Genomic DNA, 15,889 nt, shown 5'->3' on the forward strand with positions numbered 1-15,889 from the left:
GTGTTACATGTATGTTTATATATATATGTGTGAATGGATTATCTGTGTTTTAATTTTTGTTCACTTGAGAAAACCCTCAAAATGTGACAGAATCTGACAAAATAGTATAAACTGTTGATTCAAGTGTTATAAGGAATATTAAAATAATGGAACATTAACCCTAATTTTTAGGAGGTAGTGGAAATGATATTTTAAGATACTGGAATCTTATCAAAACACCTTGAGGATATCCTTAAAAATTATCCTAATTACTAATCAGTATATAGTGTTGTTTGCATATGTGCAGATAATTGCCCAGAGAAGTGAAGGAGGCTCTGTCAAAGAGATGAAGCCCTCTCTTTTAGGTTCCTTAGCCATAGTTTATACCATTGATTGCCTAACTGCAGCTTGGTGAGATTCACTGGCACGGAAACAAAAAATGGAAGCCTATGACCTAATATGTTTTCTTCCTTAGATCAACCTCTCCACTTCTCCTACACCTGCACAGTTAATAAGCCGTTCCCAGGCTTCCAGTTCTACCAGCGGCAGTATTACCCAACAGACTATGTTACTAGGGAGTACCTCCCCTACCCTAACGGCAAGCCAAGCTCAAATGTATCTCCGAGCTCAAATGGTAAGATATGAGCTACCAAATTTTTTCAGTGTTTAAGGACTTGAGAGAGATCAAAATGTTTCTTGATTTGATGCAATAAGAGGCATTTTTAATATTTAAGAAATGTTTAACAGATTTTTTATATGTGTGCTTAGCTCTTATACATATATGTCATGAAAAATTCTACTTTTAATTGGTAGGCCTTCTTGGTGTATCAAATAGTAGCAACTTTGGGAAGCTAACAGATTCTGTAACATGGAGCGATTTTTTAATATAAAGTTTTATTGATTTCAAACCTTTTTCACATTTTTACATCTCTGAAACTGAGATGCATTTATAACTGATGGCATCTTACAGTATTATAATTGAGAGTTGCAGTGATAAGAAAGCCGTTGTGTATCTTTGACATCCTAAATTTGATGAAGTAGTTACAAATGTTAAAAACTTGGTGGTTAACTGTTAAGTTAGAATTTATGTTGTGGGATCTTCTGAAATCTGGATTGGAGTTCCTGGTAGTTTACCAGATGATTTTTAGCTTTGGTTATTCCCATCTCAAAATCTGAGAGGTATTTGTGTTGTGTTTACTTTGATCTTTTGTTAATACAGGAATGTTAATTTGGCTATTCTTTATTTGAGTACCTGCTGATTTGCTAATTTGACTATCGAGCTTCTTTAAGGAATGTAGAAATTGTTGACATTTACTTTATTTGGTGTCTTCACAGGTAGCTAGACAAGAGCTTTGGCCTAATATATATTTATTTATATTCTTTTTTGTTCAGTGAATGAATATATATCTGGATCACCAGTTTTCCACTAAAATGACAGAGTTTTCCATCATATTTCTAAGAGGAAACCATGACATGACCGACCTTTTATTTACAGATTATTCAGTAGACATTACCATATTTCTGATTTTATTTCCCCAGGAGATCTTATTTAATTAATAATATGCTTTAAAATTAGACTAAAGTATTTGAAATGACCACTTTGACCTCTTTATAAAACTTGCAGGTTCACATGGTTCAAGCTACATAGAACATTTTCTCTTGAGGTTTCCTGCTTTCAGCTGTTTATTCTGGGAATTACCTTCTTGTGAAAGTTATACTTGGTTAATTCATTTAAATTTAGCGTATAAAGAACTGAAATTTAAAAGATCTCTTGACTGGTAATTTTAATTTAAATAGGAAACTGAATAATTTGTAATGCAACTTTGAAATAGAACATTTACACATTGTTTGAAATAACTCTCATAATTTACTAAATTGGATAATCTCTGAGTGGATTGTATTGCCTTTTTAAACTAACGGCATTCTGTTTCAATATTAAAAAATAACATTTGAAGAGATGGTGATGATAAATAAATCGAGGATGTCTTCCTTTATTTGATGTGAAGCTTTTTTGCAGGTGTTTCATTGTTGTATTTTGACATGTTGTGGCATTTACATTTGGAATGAATATTTCTTTATGAATAGTTTTAAAATCAAGGGCAGCCTAGGTTTGTGCTATAGATCCCATGTGGCTGAGTGAAATACTATAGTGTAGTTTGTAGCATAGTTATCTTTTGTGATGAAGAACACTGAAAAGACTTTTGTGTTTCTTTTCAGGTTTCTCACTGAAATTTGTATTCAAGAGTAGTGACTATGGTTGTCCACTGTAAATAACTTCCATTTTAGGAATCCTGCCATAGTTTTAAGCTGGCAAAAGTTTAAGCATCATAATAGCTTATTTGGGGCAAAATTTGGTATGAGGATTTCATATTACCAAAATACATTTTCTTTTTTGAGCACTGATTTATTTTTCTACTCATCAGAATCATGAGCTGTTTCAAACTGTTTATGGTTTTTTTATTTTTTTAATTTTTATTTTTTTTAGTTCTCTATTAGAAACTTCTCTTTGTCACGTAAAACCTTTTGCTTAGGAGACAATCCTAAACTGCATTGTCTTTCTGTCACAAATTTCAGTCTCTCTTGCCTGCTATACATTGTGTGTGGGACACGTTCTTTTGTCTTAGGGTATTTTTTTGGTTTTTCTGTCTGTACAGCTGATTTTCACACCCGCTACCACTGTGGCTGCTGTACAGTCTGACATTCCTGTTGTCTCGTCGTCATCGTCATCTTCCTGTCAGTCTGCAGCTACTCAGGTGAGCTTGTCTGCTTCATAATGTGGTACTTGAGGTCTGGATCTTCAGGTTAAAGATAAGCATACGTTGTGTTTAAGTTACTGATGGTTACAGTGCTCTCTGTCGTACATTTCAGATTGGAATTTAATAAAATACCATGAGAACTTCAAGAAGGTTTTTTGGTTTTATACAAATTATATTAAAAACAAAACAAAACCAATCAAAACAAAACAAATTATATTGCCATTAAACACAGATATTTAGGTCATTTGACCTTAGTGAAAGTTAATGAGGTTTTGCTGTTATATATGTTTGTTTTATTATAAAGCAGATTTATTGCTCTTATTATGTGAGTTGTATTCTTTTGTGTAGATTATTTTGTAAGCAGTTGTGTAATAACGTAAGTCAAGATAGATTTTAAGTTTAAAAGAATTGGGGATATTTTTAATTTGAAAAATTGAATAGAGTATTATCTTGTTTGGTACTATGAGAGAAACGAACCTTAATTTTCTCCTCACCATTCACAAAAGTAAACTAGAAGTACAATGTAGACTTAAAGGTAAAAGCCAAAACTACAAAATCTCTACAGGAAAACATAGCATTATCTTCACAACACTAGGGTAGACAAAGCTTTCTTAGGACACAAAAAGTACTAATCATGAAAGAAAATAACAAATTGGAATTTATCAAAATTAAAATCTTCAAAAAACATTGTTACCAAAGTGAAGAGGCGGGCCATAGACTGAGGAAAAATGTTCATAGTACATACATCTGACAAAAGACTTGTATCCAGAATATACAAACTATGCTTACAACTCAATAAGATCGTGAGCAATTCAGTTAAAAATGGGCCAAAGATTTAACACTTTGCAAAGGAAGATATACAAAAGGCCATGATAAGCACATGAAAAAAATGTTCAACATCATTAATCCCTTTAGAAATCAAAATCAAAATCACAGTGAATATCACTACACACTAGAATGGCTGAAATGAAGGAGACTCATAATACCACATGTTGGTGAGAATGTGGAGCAACCACAATTTCATAATATTGCTGGTGAGATTGTTAAATGGTTCAGTGATTTTGGAAAACAGTTTGTCAGTTCTTTATAAAGTTAAACATATACTGGGGCGCCTGGGTGGTTCAGTCAGTTAAGTGTCTGACCTCAGCTCAGGTCATGATCTCACGGTTCATGGGTTCAAGCCCCACATCAGGCTCTGTGCTGACAGCTCAGAGCCTGGAGCCTGCTTCGGATTCTGTATCTCCCTCTCTCTCTGCCCCTCCCCCCCCCCCCGCCCCTGCTCATGCTCTGTCTCTTTCTGTCTCTCAAAAGTAAATAAATACAAACAAAATTTTAAAAAAAGTTAAACATATACTTAACATATGACCCAGCATTTCTGTTTATAGGTGTTCACTCTGAGAGGTGTGGAAACATAGCCATATAAAGATGTGTAAATGAATGTTTGTGGCAGCTCTATTCAGAATAGCCCTGAACTGGAAGCAACTAATGTCTTTTTTTTTTTTTTTTTTTTTTTTAATTTTTTTTCAACGTTTATTTATTTTTGGGACAGAGAGAGACAGAGCATGAATGGGGGAGGGGCAGAGAGAGAGGGAGACACAGAATCGGAAACAGGCTCCAGGCTCTGAGCCATCAGCCTAGAGCCCGATGCGGGGCTCGAACTCACGGACCGTGAGATCGTGACCTGGCTGCAGTCAGACGCTTAACCAACTGCGCCACCCAGGCGCCCCGCAACTAATGTCTTTAAACTGGTGAATGGATAAACAAATTATGGAGTATTACTCAGAAATAAAAAAGGACAAACTCCTGATGCATCTCAGAAACATTATAATAGCAAATAATGCAGACACCAGAGAGTATCTACCTTGTGATTCTATTTATGTGAAATTCTAGAACAAGTACAGCTAATCTATCGTGAAAAAATTAGATTGATGGTACCTGGGACTGAATGTGGGAGAGATCGACTGGTGCAGGGTATGGGTGAACTTTTAGGATGATGGAAATGTCCTGTATTTTCATTAGGGTGGTGGTAACATGGTGTATATATATATCAAAATTCAGTAGAACTGGTTTATTCATCTTGCTGTATGTAAGTTACACCTCAGTAAAGATTAAAATGAATTAAATTGAATATTTGTTTTTTTAAAGATTTTATTTTTTTAACTAATCTCTACAACCCAGCATGGGGCTTAAACTCATAAACCTGAGATCAAAAGTCAAATGCTCTACCAACTGAACCAGCCAGGCACCCAGAATAAATTTTAAATTAAAACAATTGTGTAGAATAATACTTTGTATGATAGATACTGTTTAGGTATTTTTCCATAAAAAATGTTTTAGATACATATGGCAGAAATAGGTGTATCTTAGAATCATCCTTAGCTTTATATTTTTAATCTCAATTTTTTGGTAAAAGGTAAAAAATGAGAGAGTAGTAATATTCTTTGGTACTTTTTGTAGAACCTCTTTATTATTTATTGAATAATAAAGTCCATTTTGCATATATCAGAATATAAAGATGGTGGTCAGGTTTCTCCTAATGTGCTCTGTGAGCCCTCCACAATTCCTTAACTTTGTTGTACTTTAGTTTCCATATTTACAAAATGAAACCTTTGTTAACTTTGTTTTTTGAGCTCCAACCTTTTTTTTTTTTTTTAAGTTTATTTTGAGAGAGGGGAGAGCGTATTTGCATGCGCACACGTGGGAGAGGGGCGGCGCAGAGCCCTACATGGGGCTTGAACTCATGAACCAGGAGATCATGACCTGAGCTGTGAGCCTTTTTGATATATCTTTGTGGAGTGAATTTGTTGAAGTAATGATCTTCCTGTTTTCTTTTGGTTTTGTAAACCTAATAAAGGAAGACCATTATCAACCTCCAGAATGTGTTTATTTTTTTAATGCTTGATGTTGTTCCAACAAGATTCTAATTGATTTACAAGATGCATACAATAAAATGAGATAAAAAAAATTGAAAACATGCATGAAAAAAGCAGAAATTAAAATAGGAAAGTGGCATGGAGTTAGGAGTGAGGTTCCCAAATCAAATTACATGCATGAAGTCCTCCATGGACTTAATTTTATCTCCCACTTCAGTTATTAGTTGTATAACTTTAGCCAAGTTATCAAATGTGTTTAATAGTCATACATACTTGCAGGGTAAGTTGAAGTATGAATAGTAGATGTATTTAGTGTCTAGAACATTATAGGCACCCAGTACTTTTTTTGCAAAGGGAAGAATAGAAAGACCTGGGTTCAGATTCTGACTTCAGCACCAACTGCCAGCTTTGTCACTTAACAGTTGATTGATTTTGGATGAGGTCATAGTGTAGCGTAGCGTTATAAGTTTGGTCTCTGGAGCCAGACTCTCCCGATTGGAATACATGCTCTACCACTTTCTCATTGTATATCATTGATCTCTTGCCTCAGTTTCAACAGTATAAAATAAATATTTATAAAATGCTTACTTCAAAGTTTTGTAGTGAGGATTAGATATGTTAATAGTTGAAAAATAGAACAATATCTGATATGTAGCACTCAGTAGATGTTTTTGTTATTATTACCTGGGCTGAGCCTCACTTTTTTTTTATTTTATTTTTTTAAGTAAGCTCTCCACCCAGTGTGGAGCTTGAACTCTCAACCCTGAGATCAAGAGTTGGCACACCCAGGGCACCTGGGTGGCTCAGTTGGTTAAGCATCCAACCTCATCTCAGGTCATGATCTCACGGTTCGTGGGTTCGAGTCCTGTGTCGGGCTCTACACTATCATTGCAGAGCCTGCTTGGGATTCTCTGTCTCTCTGCCCCTCCCCAACTTGTGCTCTCTCACTTTCTAAATACATACATACATACATACCTTAAAAAAAATAAAGAGTTACACACTCTACAGACTGAGGCAGCCAGGTGCCCTGAGCCTCAGTTTCTTCACTGTAAACTAAAATAGCTCAGAGTTGTTATAAGGAATAATGAGACAGTACTCATAAAGTACTTAGCATAGTGCTTGGCACCTATCACATGCCACTAATCACCATTTTTGTTATACAGTATCTAAAGATGAGTCATGAATTTGGTTCTTAGGTTTCAAGTAGCTAATAGTGAAGAGAGAAAGACAACCATTTAAATGATTCATAGTTTCCAAGGTAGAATAAGGAAACAACTACATGCTCTCTAGAGTGCTCTAGAGTTGTGTTGTGGGTTCTCATGGAGAAAACATCTTATAGTGTCTTTAGTAGTATCTTTAAATGTGAACATAGTCAAAATAATTTATAAAAGTGACTCTTTGGGATTCAGGTCAATGTGATACAAGTATTTGGCTCTGTGATGATCTGACTTAATTCAAGGATAGACTTTGAGAAACTAAAGGAATGGATTGACCTTTAGGAATTTATCTACAAATGTTTTTTCTTTACTGTGGTTTTGAAATGGCAGTGAATGAAACTGGCAGTGGTAGGGGATACTAATACTTTGAATATTCTTTCCTCAAATTCAGGGCTGTTAGTTTTGAAATATTTGTGTTCCACTTTGTTAATTTTTAAACTTATATTTGAAATTTTTATTATATTAAAAAATTTTTTTAAACATTTATTTATTTTTGAGAGACTGAGCACGAGCTGGGGAGGGGCTGAGGTAGAGGCAGACACAGAATCCAAAGCAGACTTCAGGCTCTGAGCTGTCAGCACAGAGCCAGACGCAGGGCCTGAACCCATGAACTGTGAGATCATGACCTAAGCCGAAGTCGGATGCTTACCAATTGAGCCACCCAGGAGCCCCATATTTGAAAATTTTTAAACAATGAATTTATAATTGAGAAATACCAAAGTTGACATTTTATTCTAATACTCTTTTACAGAAGTTGGTATAACAGTTAATTTTTCCTTTGTATTAAAATTTTATTTGTAGCATACTATCCAAAAATAAGAAATTTGGAATATCTTACCTTTGATTACTATTACTTATTTAAAAAAAATTTTTAATGTTTATTTTTGAGAGAGAGAGTGCACGTGCATGAAAGCGGGGAAGGGTGGAGAAAGGAAGAGAGAGAACATCCCAAGCAGGCTCCATGCTGTCCATGCAGAACCCAGTGTGGAGCTCCAAGTCACAAACTGAAATTATGACCTGAGCTGAAATCAAGAGTCGGACACTCAACCAACTAAGCCATCCAGGCCCCCCCCCACATTTACTATTTTAAATGCTCCATCCCTTTCCCCTACCATGACCAAGAAAATAAAAATAAGTAAAAAAAAAAAATACAATTTTCAGAAAGACACAGGACTAAAAGCAACAAATCTTACTTACCAATGCTATCGGGGGAATGCTTTTAGAATTGAGAAGAAAACAGCCCTTTGGATTTAAGAGCTAGAAGCTCAGGAGCGCCTGGGTGGCTCTGTTGGTTAAGCTTCCGACTTCCGCTTAAGTCATGATCTCACTGTTGCTGAGTTTGAGCCCTGCATAGGGTTCAGTGCTGACAGTGCAGAGACTCTCTACTCTCTCTCTCTCTGTCCCTCCCCCTGGTGTGCTCTCACTCACTCTCTCTCTCAAAATAAATAAATAAGCTTAAAATAAAAACTAGAAACTCAACTCCACTGTTAGCAGTCTGACATTAAATCTTAGTTTCCTCATCTGCAAAGAAGGGATGCTATAGTAATTCACGCGGTATTTGTTAGAAGCAAATTAAATAATTGATGTGAGAGTATTTGAGGAATCCACTGTAAAAATGTAATGTGTGAAATTAGCAGAAATAAGTCATGTGAAACCTAGACATTTTTAAAAGTCAGAACGTTTCCATAATTTGATCATAGGAAAAGTTCAGATGAAAGCAAATTGGACATCAGAGTGCCTTACTATTCTGTATCTAGAAAGGTTGGCTTCTTCTCAAAAGGGAAGCTCTGTCAAGGAAATCTGAACATGTCGATCTTGCTATTAACAGCTAAATTAACTCAGTAACATACTTTGAGTATAGTTAACAGATTTGAAATTTATTGTAAACATATAAACCGAGATGACCATGGCTATTACAGCCATATTCTAAAATTTATCTCTTCATATAAATAATATATAGTTTATAAAATATATAATAAGGACACACATATATTTTCTTTCAGAATTCCAGAAAGTAAAATTAGAAGAAAAGGTGTATGATTCTATAGAAATGGACTGCTACAGGTTTAGCGTTCATTGTGTGAAATCCTCATTTACTGTGAATATGCTTTTCATTTGAAAGAAAGCTTTCAAGTTTTCTAGATTATAATTCAGCCTTTGGTTATTATTGTGATGTGGTTCACCTTATAGATCAATTATGGCAGATGTTAAATTTTAGGCTCTTTCTCCTTGCTTCCTGAAAGATTTTAATGTGCCTCTACTAGATATTTGTTGAGTTTTTTTTGGTTAAATATGAACAGATTTTAATGTTTGCTAAAAAAAAAAAAAACAAAACATAGAACTAAATACTTACCAAAAAAATAAATAAAAGCCAGTTAACATATATTTTAAAATCAGAAATAGGAGAATATCTCAGACTTGTGGAGTTTCTGTTATGTCTGTAGCACTCAGCTGTGGGGAGTATAAAAATGCATGTCAGAGATGAGAGCCTGCCAGCCAGAGTCTCGGTATTTCATTGACAGAGACATTAGTAATTCTAAAATAAGCTAGATATTTGTCAGTGCTGTAGGCCAATATGATCCAATTTCAATGGGAAATGCATTCTAGACGGAGGAGACGTTATTTCTAACTAGTGACTTTGTAGAGGTTTCTTTGGGAGAGTCAGTGTGATTTTTACTGGGCCTTGAAGAATGGATTGGACTTCAGGAGACAGCTTTGAGGAAGTATTTGGCATTTTAGGCAAGAGAAACTTGAGTCAAGGGCTCAAGTACATGAACAAGTACATCAAGGAAGTACAAGATGTGTTTGGAGAAAGGTGAGCAGAACAGTTTGGCTAGAATGAATATTGTGGATTGGAGTAGTGGAAGATGAGCTTGAAGTGGTTTGGACCTAGACTCTGGAGGGCTTTCAGTGGCAAGCTTAGAAACCTGGATTTAAGCACATTTTATTTTTGCACTAAATTTTCATAATACAGCAGTTGTTAGTCCACTTACATTGCTATGGAGTATTTGACAAAAATCAGAGAAGATGCTCCATGTAGTCTCACTTAGAAATTTTTTTCAGTAGCTCAGAATAGAATAATTTAAGCTTCAGCTGCTCTGAAGTAAACATTTATTTAGTGTCTGTCGTTGGCTGAACACTGCATTTGGCACTTGTGAAGAGAATGGATCGCCTGTGAGTATCAATTAATGATAACAGTTCTAGAGACAGACCACACATGAAACTGAGGAGTGTTCATAATGCAGCAGTATCTCACTTGCTTTGTCACTTTAGAATCTCTTATTTTAATTTCCTACTCATGCCGTGTGCTAGCATAAATGTGTTTAATGCATTCATTCCAGATAGGTGAAAGGTTAGGCAGCTCTTGGAGAGGCATTTTCTGCCTTGCTCTTTGGAAATGTTATAAACCTCAGGTGAGAGTCATTGGGATGATCCTTGCTACCATCCAGACTGGCAGTATGTGTAGAGTAACCCTGGGTGTAGACAGGAGCCTTGACCATAAGCCATTTCAAGTCTGTGCACAGTCTTGTTAGTTCACAAGATCTAGTTCTCAGAAGCAAGTTAGTATTACATAACAACAGGATTTTAAAAAGGAGTTAATGGGAAATGATTTTCATAATTATCACAATGGGGTAAGTGATTTGATGAATTAGTTTTCTTATTTACAAGATGAGTGCCCCCTCCCCCAAAACCCCAAAAAACAAAAAAACAAGATGAGTTGTTTCCATATAATCTCGATAGAATGGGTTTTTTTTTTTCCTTTTGGTACCTCTTTCTGATCTATATGAGGATGACAGTATCTTTTGTGCACTCTCCTAACTGTATGTGTAGTAACAGTGAGGCCCATGTAACATGAGGCCCTTGTAACCTTCAGTGTTTTACAATCTTGGCCTGGAGAAGTGAAAGTGAAGTTGAAGGAATTGCTCCTTCTTCCCTTATGCACCCTGGGCTCTTCTGCCCTGCACCTTTGCTCAGGTTTTCTCCCGTATCTGGAATACCCTTCTTTCCCCTCCCTTTGGCTGTCTCTGAGCTGGTAACTTCAAAGTGCAGTATGTTGCATAGTAATTTCCTCATATTCATAATTCATTTGTTATATACATACTGTTTTCATGTTGTTCTTAATGATTCCCTTAATGTCTTCTAAAAATTTTTTTCCTTAATTTAAGGTATGATTACATAAGTCCTAACTCCCCTTTCCTTTAGGATTAATCAGTTGTTTAAAGTGGAACTTTATGTATGAAAAGCGTAATGTAAACTTGTTGTCATTGTTATAATGGTAATGATTATCACATCTCAATTAATACCATCTGTTTCATCCTTATTTTTTGTTGTGTGGTTCTTAGGTTCAGAATTTAACATTACGCAGCCAGAAGTTGGGTGTATTATCTAGCTCACAGAACGGTCCGCCAAAAAGCACTAGTCAAACTCAGTCATTGACAATTTGTCATAACAAAACAACAGTGACCAGTTCTAAAATCAGCCAACGAGATCCTTCTCCAGAAAGTAATAAGAAAGGAGAAAGTCCAAGTCTGGAATCACGCAGCACAGCTGTCACTCGGACGTCAAGTATTCACCAGTTAATAGCACCAGGTAGGATAAAACTTGTTGAAAATAGTTGCATTATTCATACAAAAGATGTCTATTACTTGAACAAGAACAATGCTTTTAAAACATTTTAAAATGTGAATTTCATGAGTTTACAAAAAGTCAGTATTGTAGCTTGAAAAAAGGGAAACCAAAAGAGCCCAACAGCTAAAACAAATTACAATAATAAAATAAACTTTTTTGGTCAGTTAACATTTGATTAACATCTTCATTGTGTGCTGGTCTCCCATTATACTAGTAAAACCAATAGCTTTTATTTTTTATTTATTTGATTAAAAAATTTTTTTAACTCTTCTATGGTTAATGTATAGTGTTATATTAGTTTCAGGTGTACAGTGTAGTGATTCGACAATTCTCTTTATTACTGCTTATCAAGATAAGCATACTCTTAATCTCCATCACCTATTTCACTCATCCCCCAATCCACTCCCCTCTGGTAAACCCTTTGTTCACTGTAGTTAAGAATCTGTTTTTTTGTTTTTTTTTTCCTTGTTCATTTGTTTCTTAAACTCTACATGTGAAGAATTCATATGGTAGTTGTCTTTCTCTTGTTTCACTTAACATTAAATTCTCTAGCTCTATATATGTTGTTGCAAATGGCAAGATTTAATTCTTTTTGATGGCTGAGTAATATTCCATTGTATATATCTACATATCTTTATCCATTCATCTATGGATGGACACTTGGGCTGCATCCATAATTTGGCTATTGTAAATAATGCTGCAAAAACAGGGGTGCATGTATCCTTTTGAATTAGTGTTTTCATATTCTTTGGGTAAATACTCATTGGTGTAATTACTGGATTGTAGGATAGTTCTATTTTTAATTTTTTGAGGAACCTCCATCGTGTTTTCCACAGTGGCTGCACCAGTTTGCATTGCTGTCAACAGTGCAAGAGGGTTCCTTTTTCTCCACATCCTGTCAGTGCTTGTTATTATAAAACCTTCTAGCTTTAAAGAAAAAAAAAAAAAAGATTTGCCTATAGTTTATTTAATATGCTTTAGTGGAACAAAATTAAAACCTCTAAAAAAAAAGCACACATATTTTTTGTTTAAAGTTGTCATTAGTGAGTGGAGTTTACCACTTTCCAAAACTAAGGATTTTGTGTAATTATTTCCCTTACCATGTTGCTTTTTTTCCATCTTTTATTTCATTTCTGAGAGGAAGATGTCAGGCAGTCAGTTAAGTCATTTTCATTCTCATCAACCTTTGAAACCTTCTGCTGTCCACAGATAACTGTTTCATGGTTCTCATGCTGAAAATGTTGGGGCCATCCAGCATGAGTTTCCTTACCATCTCTTCTGTTCATCTCAGAATTTCTCAGTGTTGAGCTTTGTTCACTTATAAGATAAGGAGTTATTTGCTTTCTACTTTAAAGTTAACACTGATTGTGTCATTGATTTGCATCTTTTTTTTTTTTTTTTTTTTTTTTACCAGCACCTGACTTTTTCTTGTAGTTGTTACAGCATCTTTTGTTTCCCTCATGCTGGATCCTTTCCTTTGCTTCTCATGCATACTAAGATTTCTCCTATATATATCTGCATATGTTATTTCAATAGCTATTTCAACTATTGTTTATTGAAAGTATGTGTGTGTGTCATTCACTGGGCTAGACATCACATATGTTTCATTAAAAATCCTCCTGGGGCACCTGGGTGGCTCAGTCAGTTGAGTGTCTGACTTTCGGTTTTGGCTCAGTTCATGATCTCATGGTTTATGGGTTCAAGCGCCTTGCACGCTCTGTGCTGACAGCTCAGGATCCACTTGGGATTCTCCTTCACTCTCTCTCTCTCTGCCCTTCCCCTGTGTGCTCATGCCTACTCTCTCTCTCTCTTTCAAAATAAATAAATTTTAAAAAAGTTATTTCTAGTGTCTTTCTCAAAATAAGTAAACTTAAAAAACCCCTCCTTTGATCCAACTTCATCAAGTAAGCGTCTTCTTTCTTTTTAAAACTCTGCATTACTTCTTAAAGATTAATTTTATATTACTGAAGTCTCCTTTTTCTCCACCTAAACCTATTTCTCTTACATCTTTCCTCTGTGTTAATATTGCCAGCATCCTCAGCACCCAACCTCAGTGTCTTGTAATTGATTCCCCTAGTTAGAAATCTCTCATCACTTTGAACTTGTATAGCATTTTTATGCTTCTTCATGGTCCTTTTTCTTTTATAGTTATTGATATACTTAGCTTTTCCCTAGATAGTAAGCTCTTTGAGAGTAAGATAATAATATTGAGCACTTACATGTCAAGTACTTTACAATTATTAACTCCTTTAATCCTTTTTCAGATTCACCTTTTCATCCCTTAACAGCGATAAATTGTACCTTATAAACACTTTCTACAATAGATGGACAGTAAATATTTGTTGGATTAATACTTGATTTTTTTTCCATTTGAATTTTGGAAATTAAGTACAGGCTTTGTTATAATGTATAAATTAATAAATCCATTCATAGTATAGTGTGGTGTGAATTCTTTTTTATAAACATATGTGTGCTTAGGTACTGTTCTCTGTATGGCTTGATAACAGGATTTTTGTATTGTACTGTCCAGAGTATTTTCAGCCTCAAACCAGCCTCTGGCCAGTGTTGATAGAGGAGTCCGTGTGGACAAGCAGTGACCCACTGCACTTGAAATGACTGCTTAGGGGACAGTTTTTAGTGACTCTTACAGTTATGATAGATTATAATGAAGGGTGGGTTAGTTTACTGCCGAAGAGAATGCTACCTTCAAAGAAAGCTAGGACCTCTTTCAGGGTGAGTTCAAGCAAGGAGATCTACTTTTAGATTTTCAGTCCTACTGAACTCCCAATACCTGGTTCTTTTTTTTTTTTTTTTTTTTAAGTTTATTTATTTTGAGAGGGGAGGGAGGGGCAGAGAGAGAGAGAGAGAGAATGAATGCCAAGCAGGCTCTGCACTGTCATTGTGGAGCCTGATGTGGGACTTGAACTCACAAACCCCTGAGATCATTACCTGAGCTGAAATCAAGAGTCCCAATACCTGGTTCGAAGTTGACAGTTACTCTTCCCCTTTTTTTTCTTCTTTTTTTTTTTTTTTTTTAATTTTTTTTTTCAACATTTATTTATTTTGGGGACAGAGAGAGAGCATGAATGGGGGAGGGGCAGAGAGAGAGGGAGACACAGAATTGGAAACAAGCTTCCAGGCTCTGAGCCATCAGCCCAGAGCCTGACGCGGGGCTCGAACTCACGGACCGCGAGATCGTGACCTGGCTGAAGTCGGACGCTTAACCGACTGCGCCACCCAGGCGCCCCCCCCTTTTTTTGCATTGATAGTGTGATAGTATCCCTATAGTTGCCTTCCTCTGATAGCCAGTATTTCATGTGGGTATGGAGGAGACAGGTAGGGTAAAACCATCAGAGTCTCAGGACAATTCAATTCCAAATTTAGATCTCTTAACGTGTACTAACCAAACTCCAGTTTCCCATGGTGTTGTTGATTAGAAACAAAACCAATGAAACACCCTCAGCCACAAAAACCTTTGCAGCTGCCAAACTTATAAATTCATTCAAGCCTTACACTGCAGTTATGCAAAGTAATTTATATCTCCTGTCTAGGAAACAACTGTATTTTTCCACTCTTAGTTTTTCTGCACTTGTTGGTGGGAAGTTAGTCTGAAATGAAGATTTTTTTTCTTTTTTGAGATTCTTGAATTGGTAATTTGTCTTTTTCCTTAGAAAAATGCTTATTCCTATAAGTTGCTTTCAAATATGAGAAAAATCTACTGGTGTCCTAATGCAGTATAGACTAATAATTATTATAATGGACATGGTTATTATTTCTTTATATTTATTTCTAGGGTGCTAAAATCATTTGATTTTTTCCATCATTTTTTTAAATTAAAAAAAAAATTAAGTTTATTTTTGAGAGAGAGACAGAGAGTGAGTAGGGGAGGGCAGAGAGAGAGAGGGATAGAGAAAATCCCAAGCAGACTCTGTCAGCACAGAGCTGGATATGGGGCTCAAACTCACAAACCGTGAGATCATGACCTGAGTCGAAATCTAGTGAGACGCTTAACTGACTGAGCCACCCAGGCACCCCTCATCATTTCTTTTTGAATGTGTAGTTCTCACTTCATAGTTAATGTATTTTTAATATATAAAATAAAGGTGAACAACAACCACATATCTGAATATTATCATGAACTCTATTCGAGTTCAAGTCTTTATAGCAGTTTTTAGAGCTTTTAGTCTAGAGCTTTCATTCCAAACAATTTTCTAAACAAAATCAGTTTAGTTGGAAAAAATATATACCACTTTCTGTAGACATGAATTTAATATGTAGTGAAAAGCCTATGCTAGTCTGCTCAGGCTGCCATAAAGGATACCATAGACTAGGTGGCTTAAACAACAGAAAATTATTTTCTTACAGTTCTGGAGGCTGGAAAACCCAAGGTCAAGGTCTGGCAGTGTTTGGTTTTTGGTGAGAGCTCTCCTCCTGG

General features: G+C 35.6%; 1 protein-coding gene across 6 annotated transcripts in view; it reads left to right on the forward strand.

Annotated features, from left to right (window-relative positions):
- PHC3 (polyhomeotic homolog 3) overlaps positions 1–15,889 on the forward strand; it is an 83,116-nt gene that overhangs the window by 22,267 nt on the left and 44,960 nt on the right. For 5 of the 6 annotated variants that reach the window (XM_023260408.2, XM_023260413.2, XM_023260414.2 and 2 more), the window contains exons 5-7: positions 455–613; positions 2,634–2,732; positions 11,169–11,415. In XM_023260408.2, coding sequence (XP_023116176.1) covers positions 455–613; positions 2,634–2,732; positions 11,169–11,415 — 505 coding nt within the window. The remainder of the gene's footprint in view (positions 1–454; positions 614–2,633; positions 2,733–11,168; positions 11,416–15,889) is intronic. The other variant, XM_023260412.2, reaches the window with a different exon arrangement.

This window comes from Felis catus, chromosome C2 (assembly GCF_018350175.1).
Source record: "Felis catus isolate Fca126 chromosome C2, F.catus_Fca126_mat1.0, whole genome shotgun sequence".
NCBI lineage: Eukaryota > Metazoa > Chordata > Mammalia > Carnivora > Felidae > Felis > Felis catus.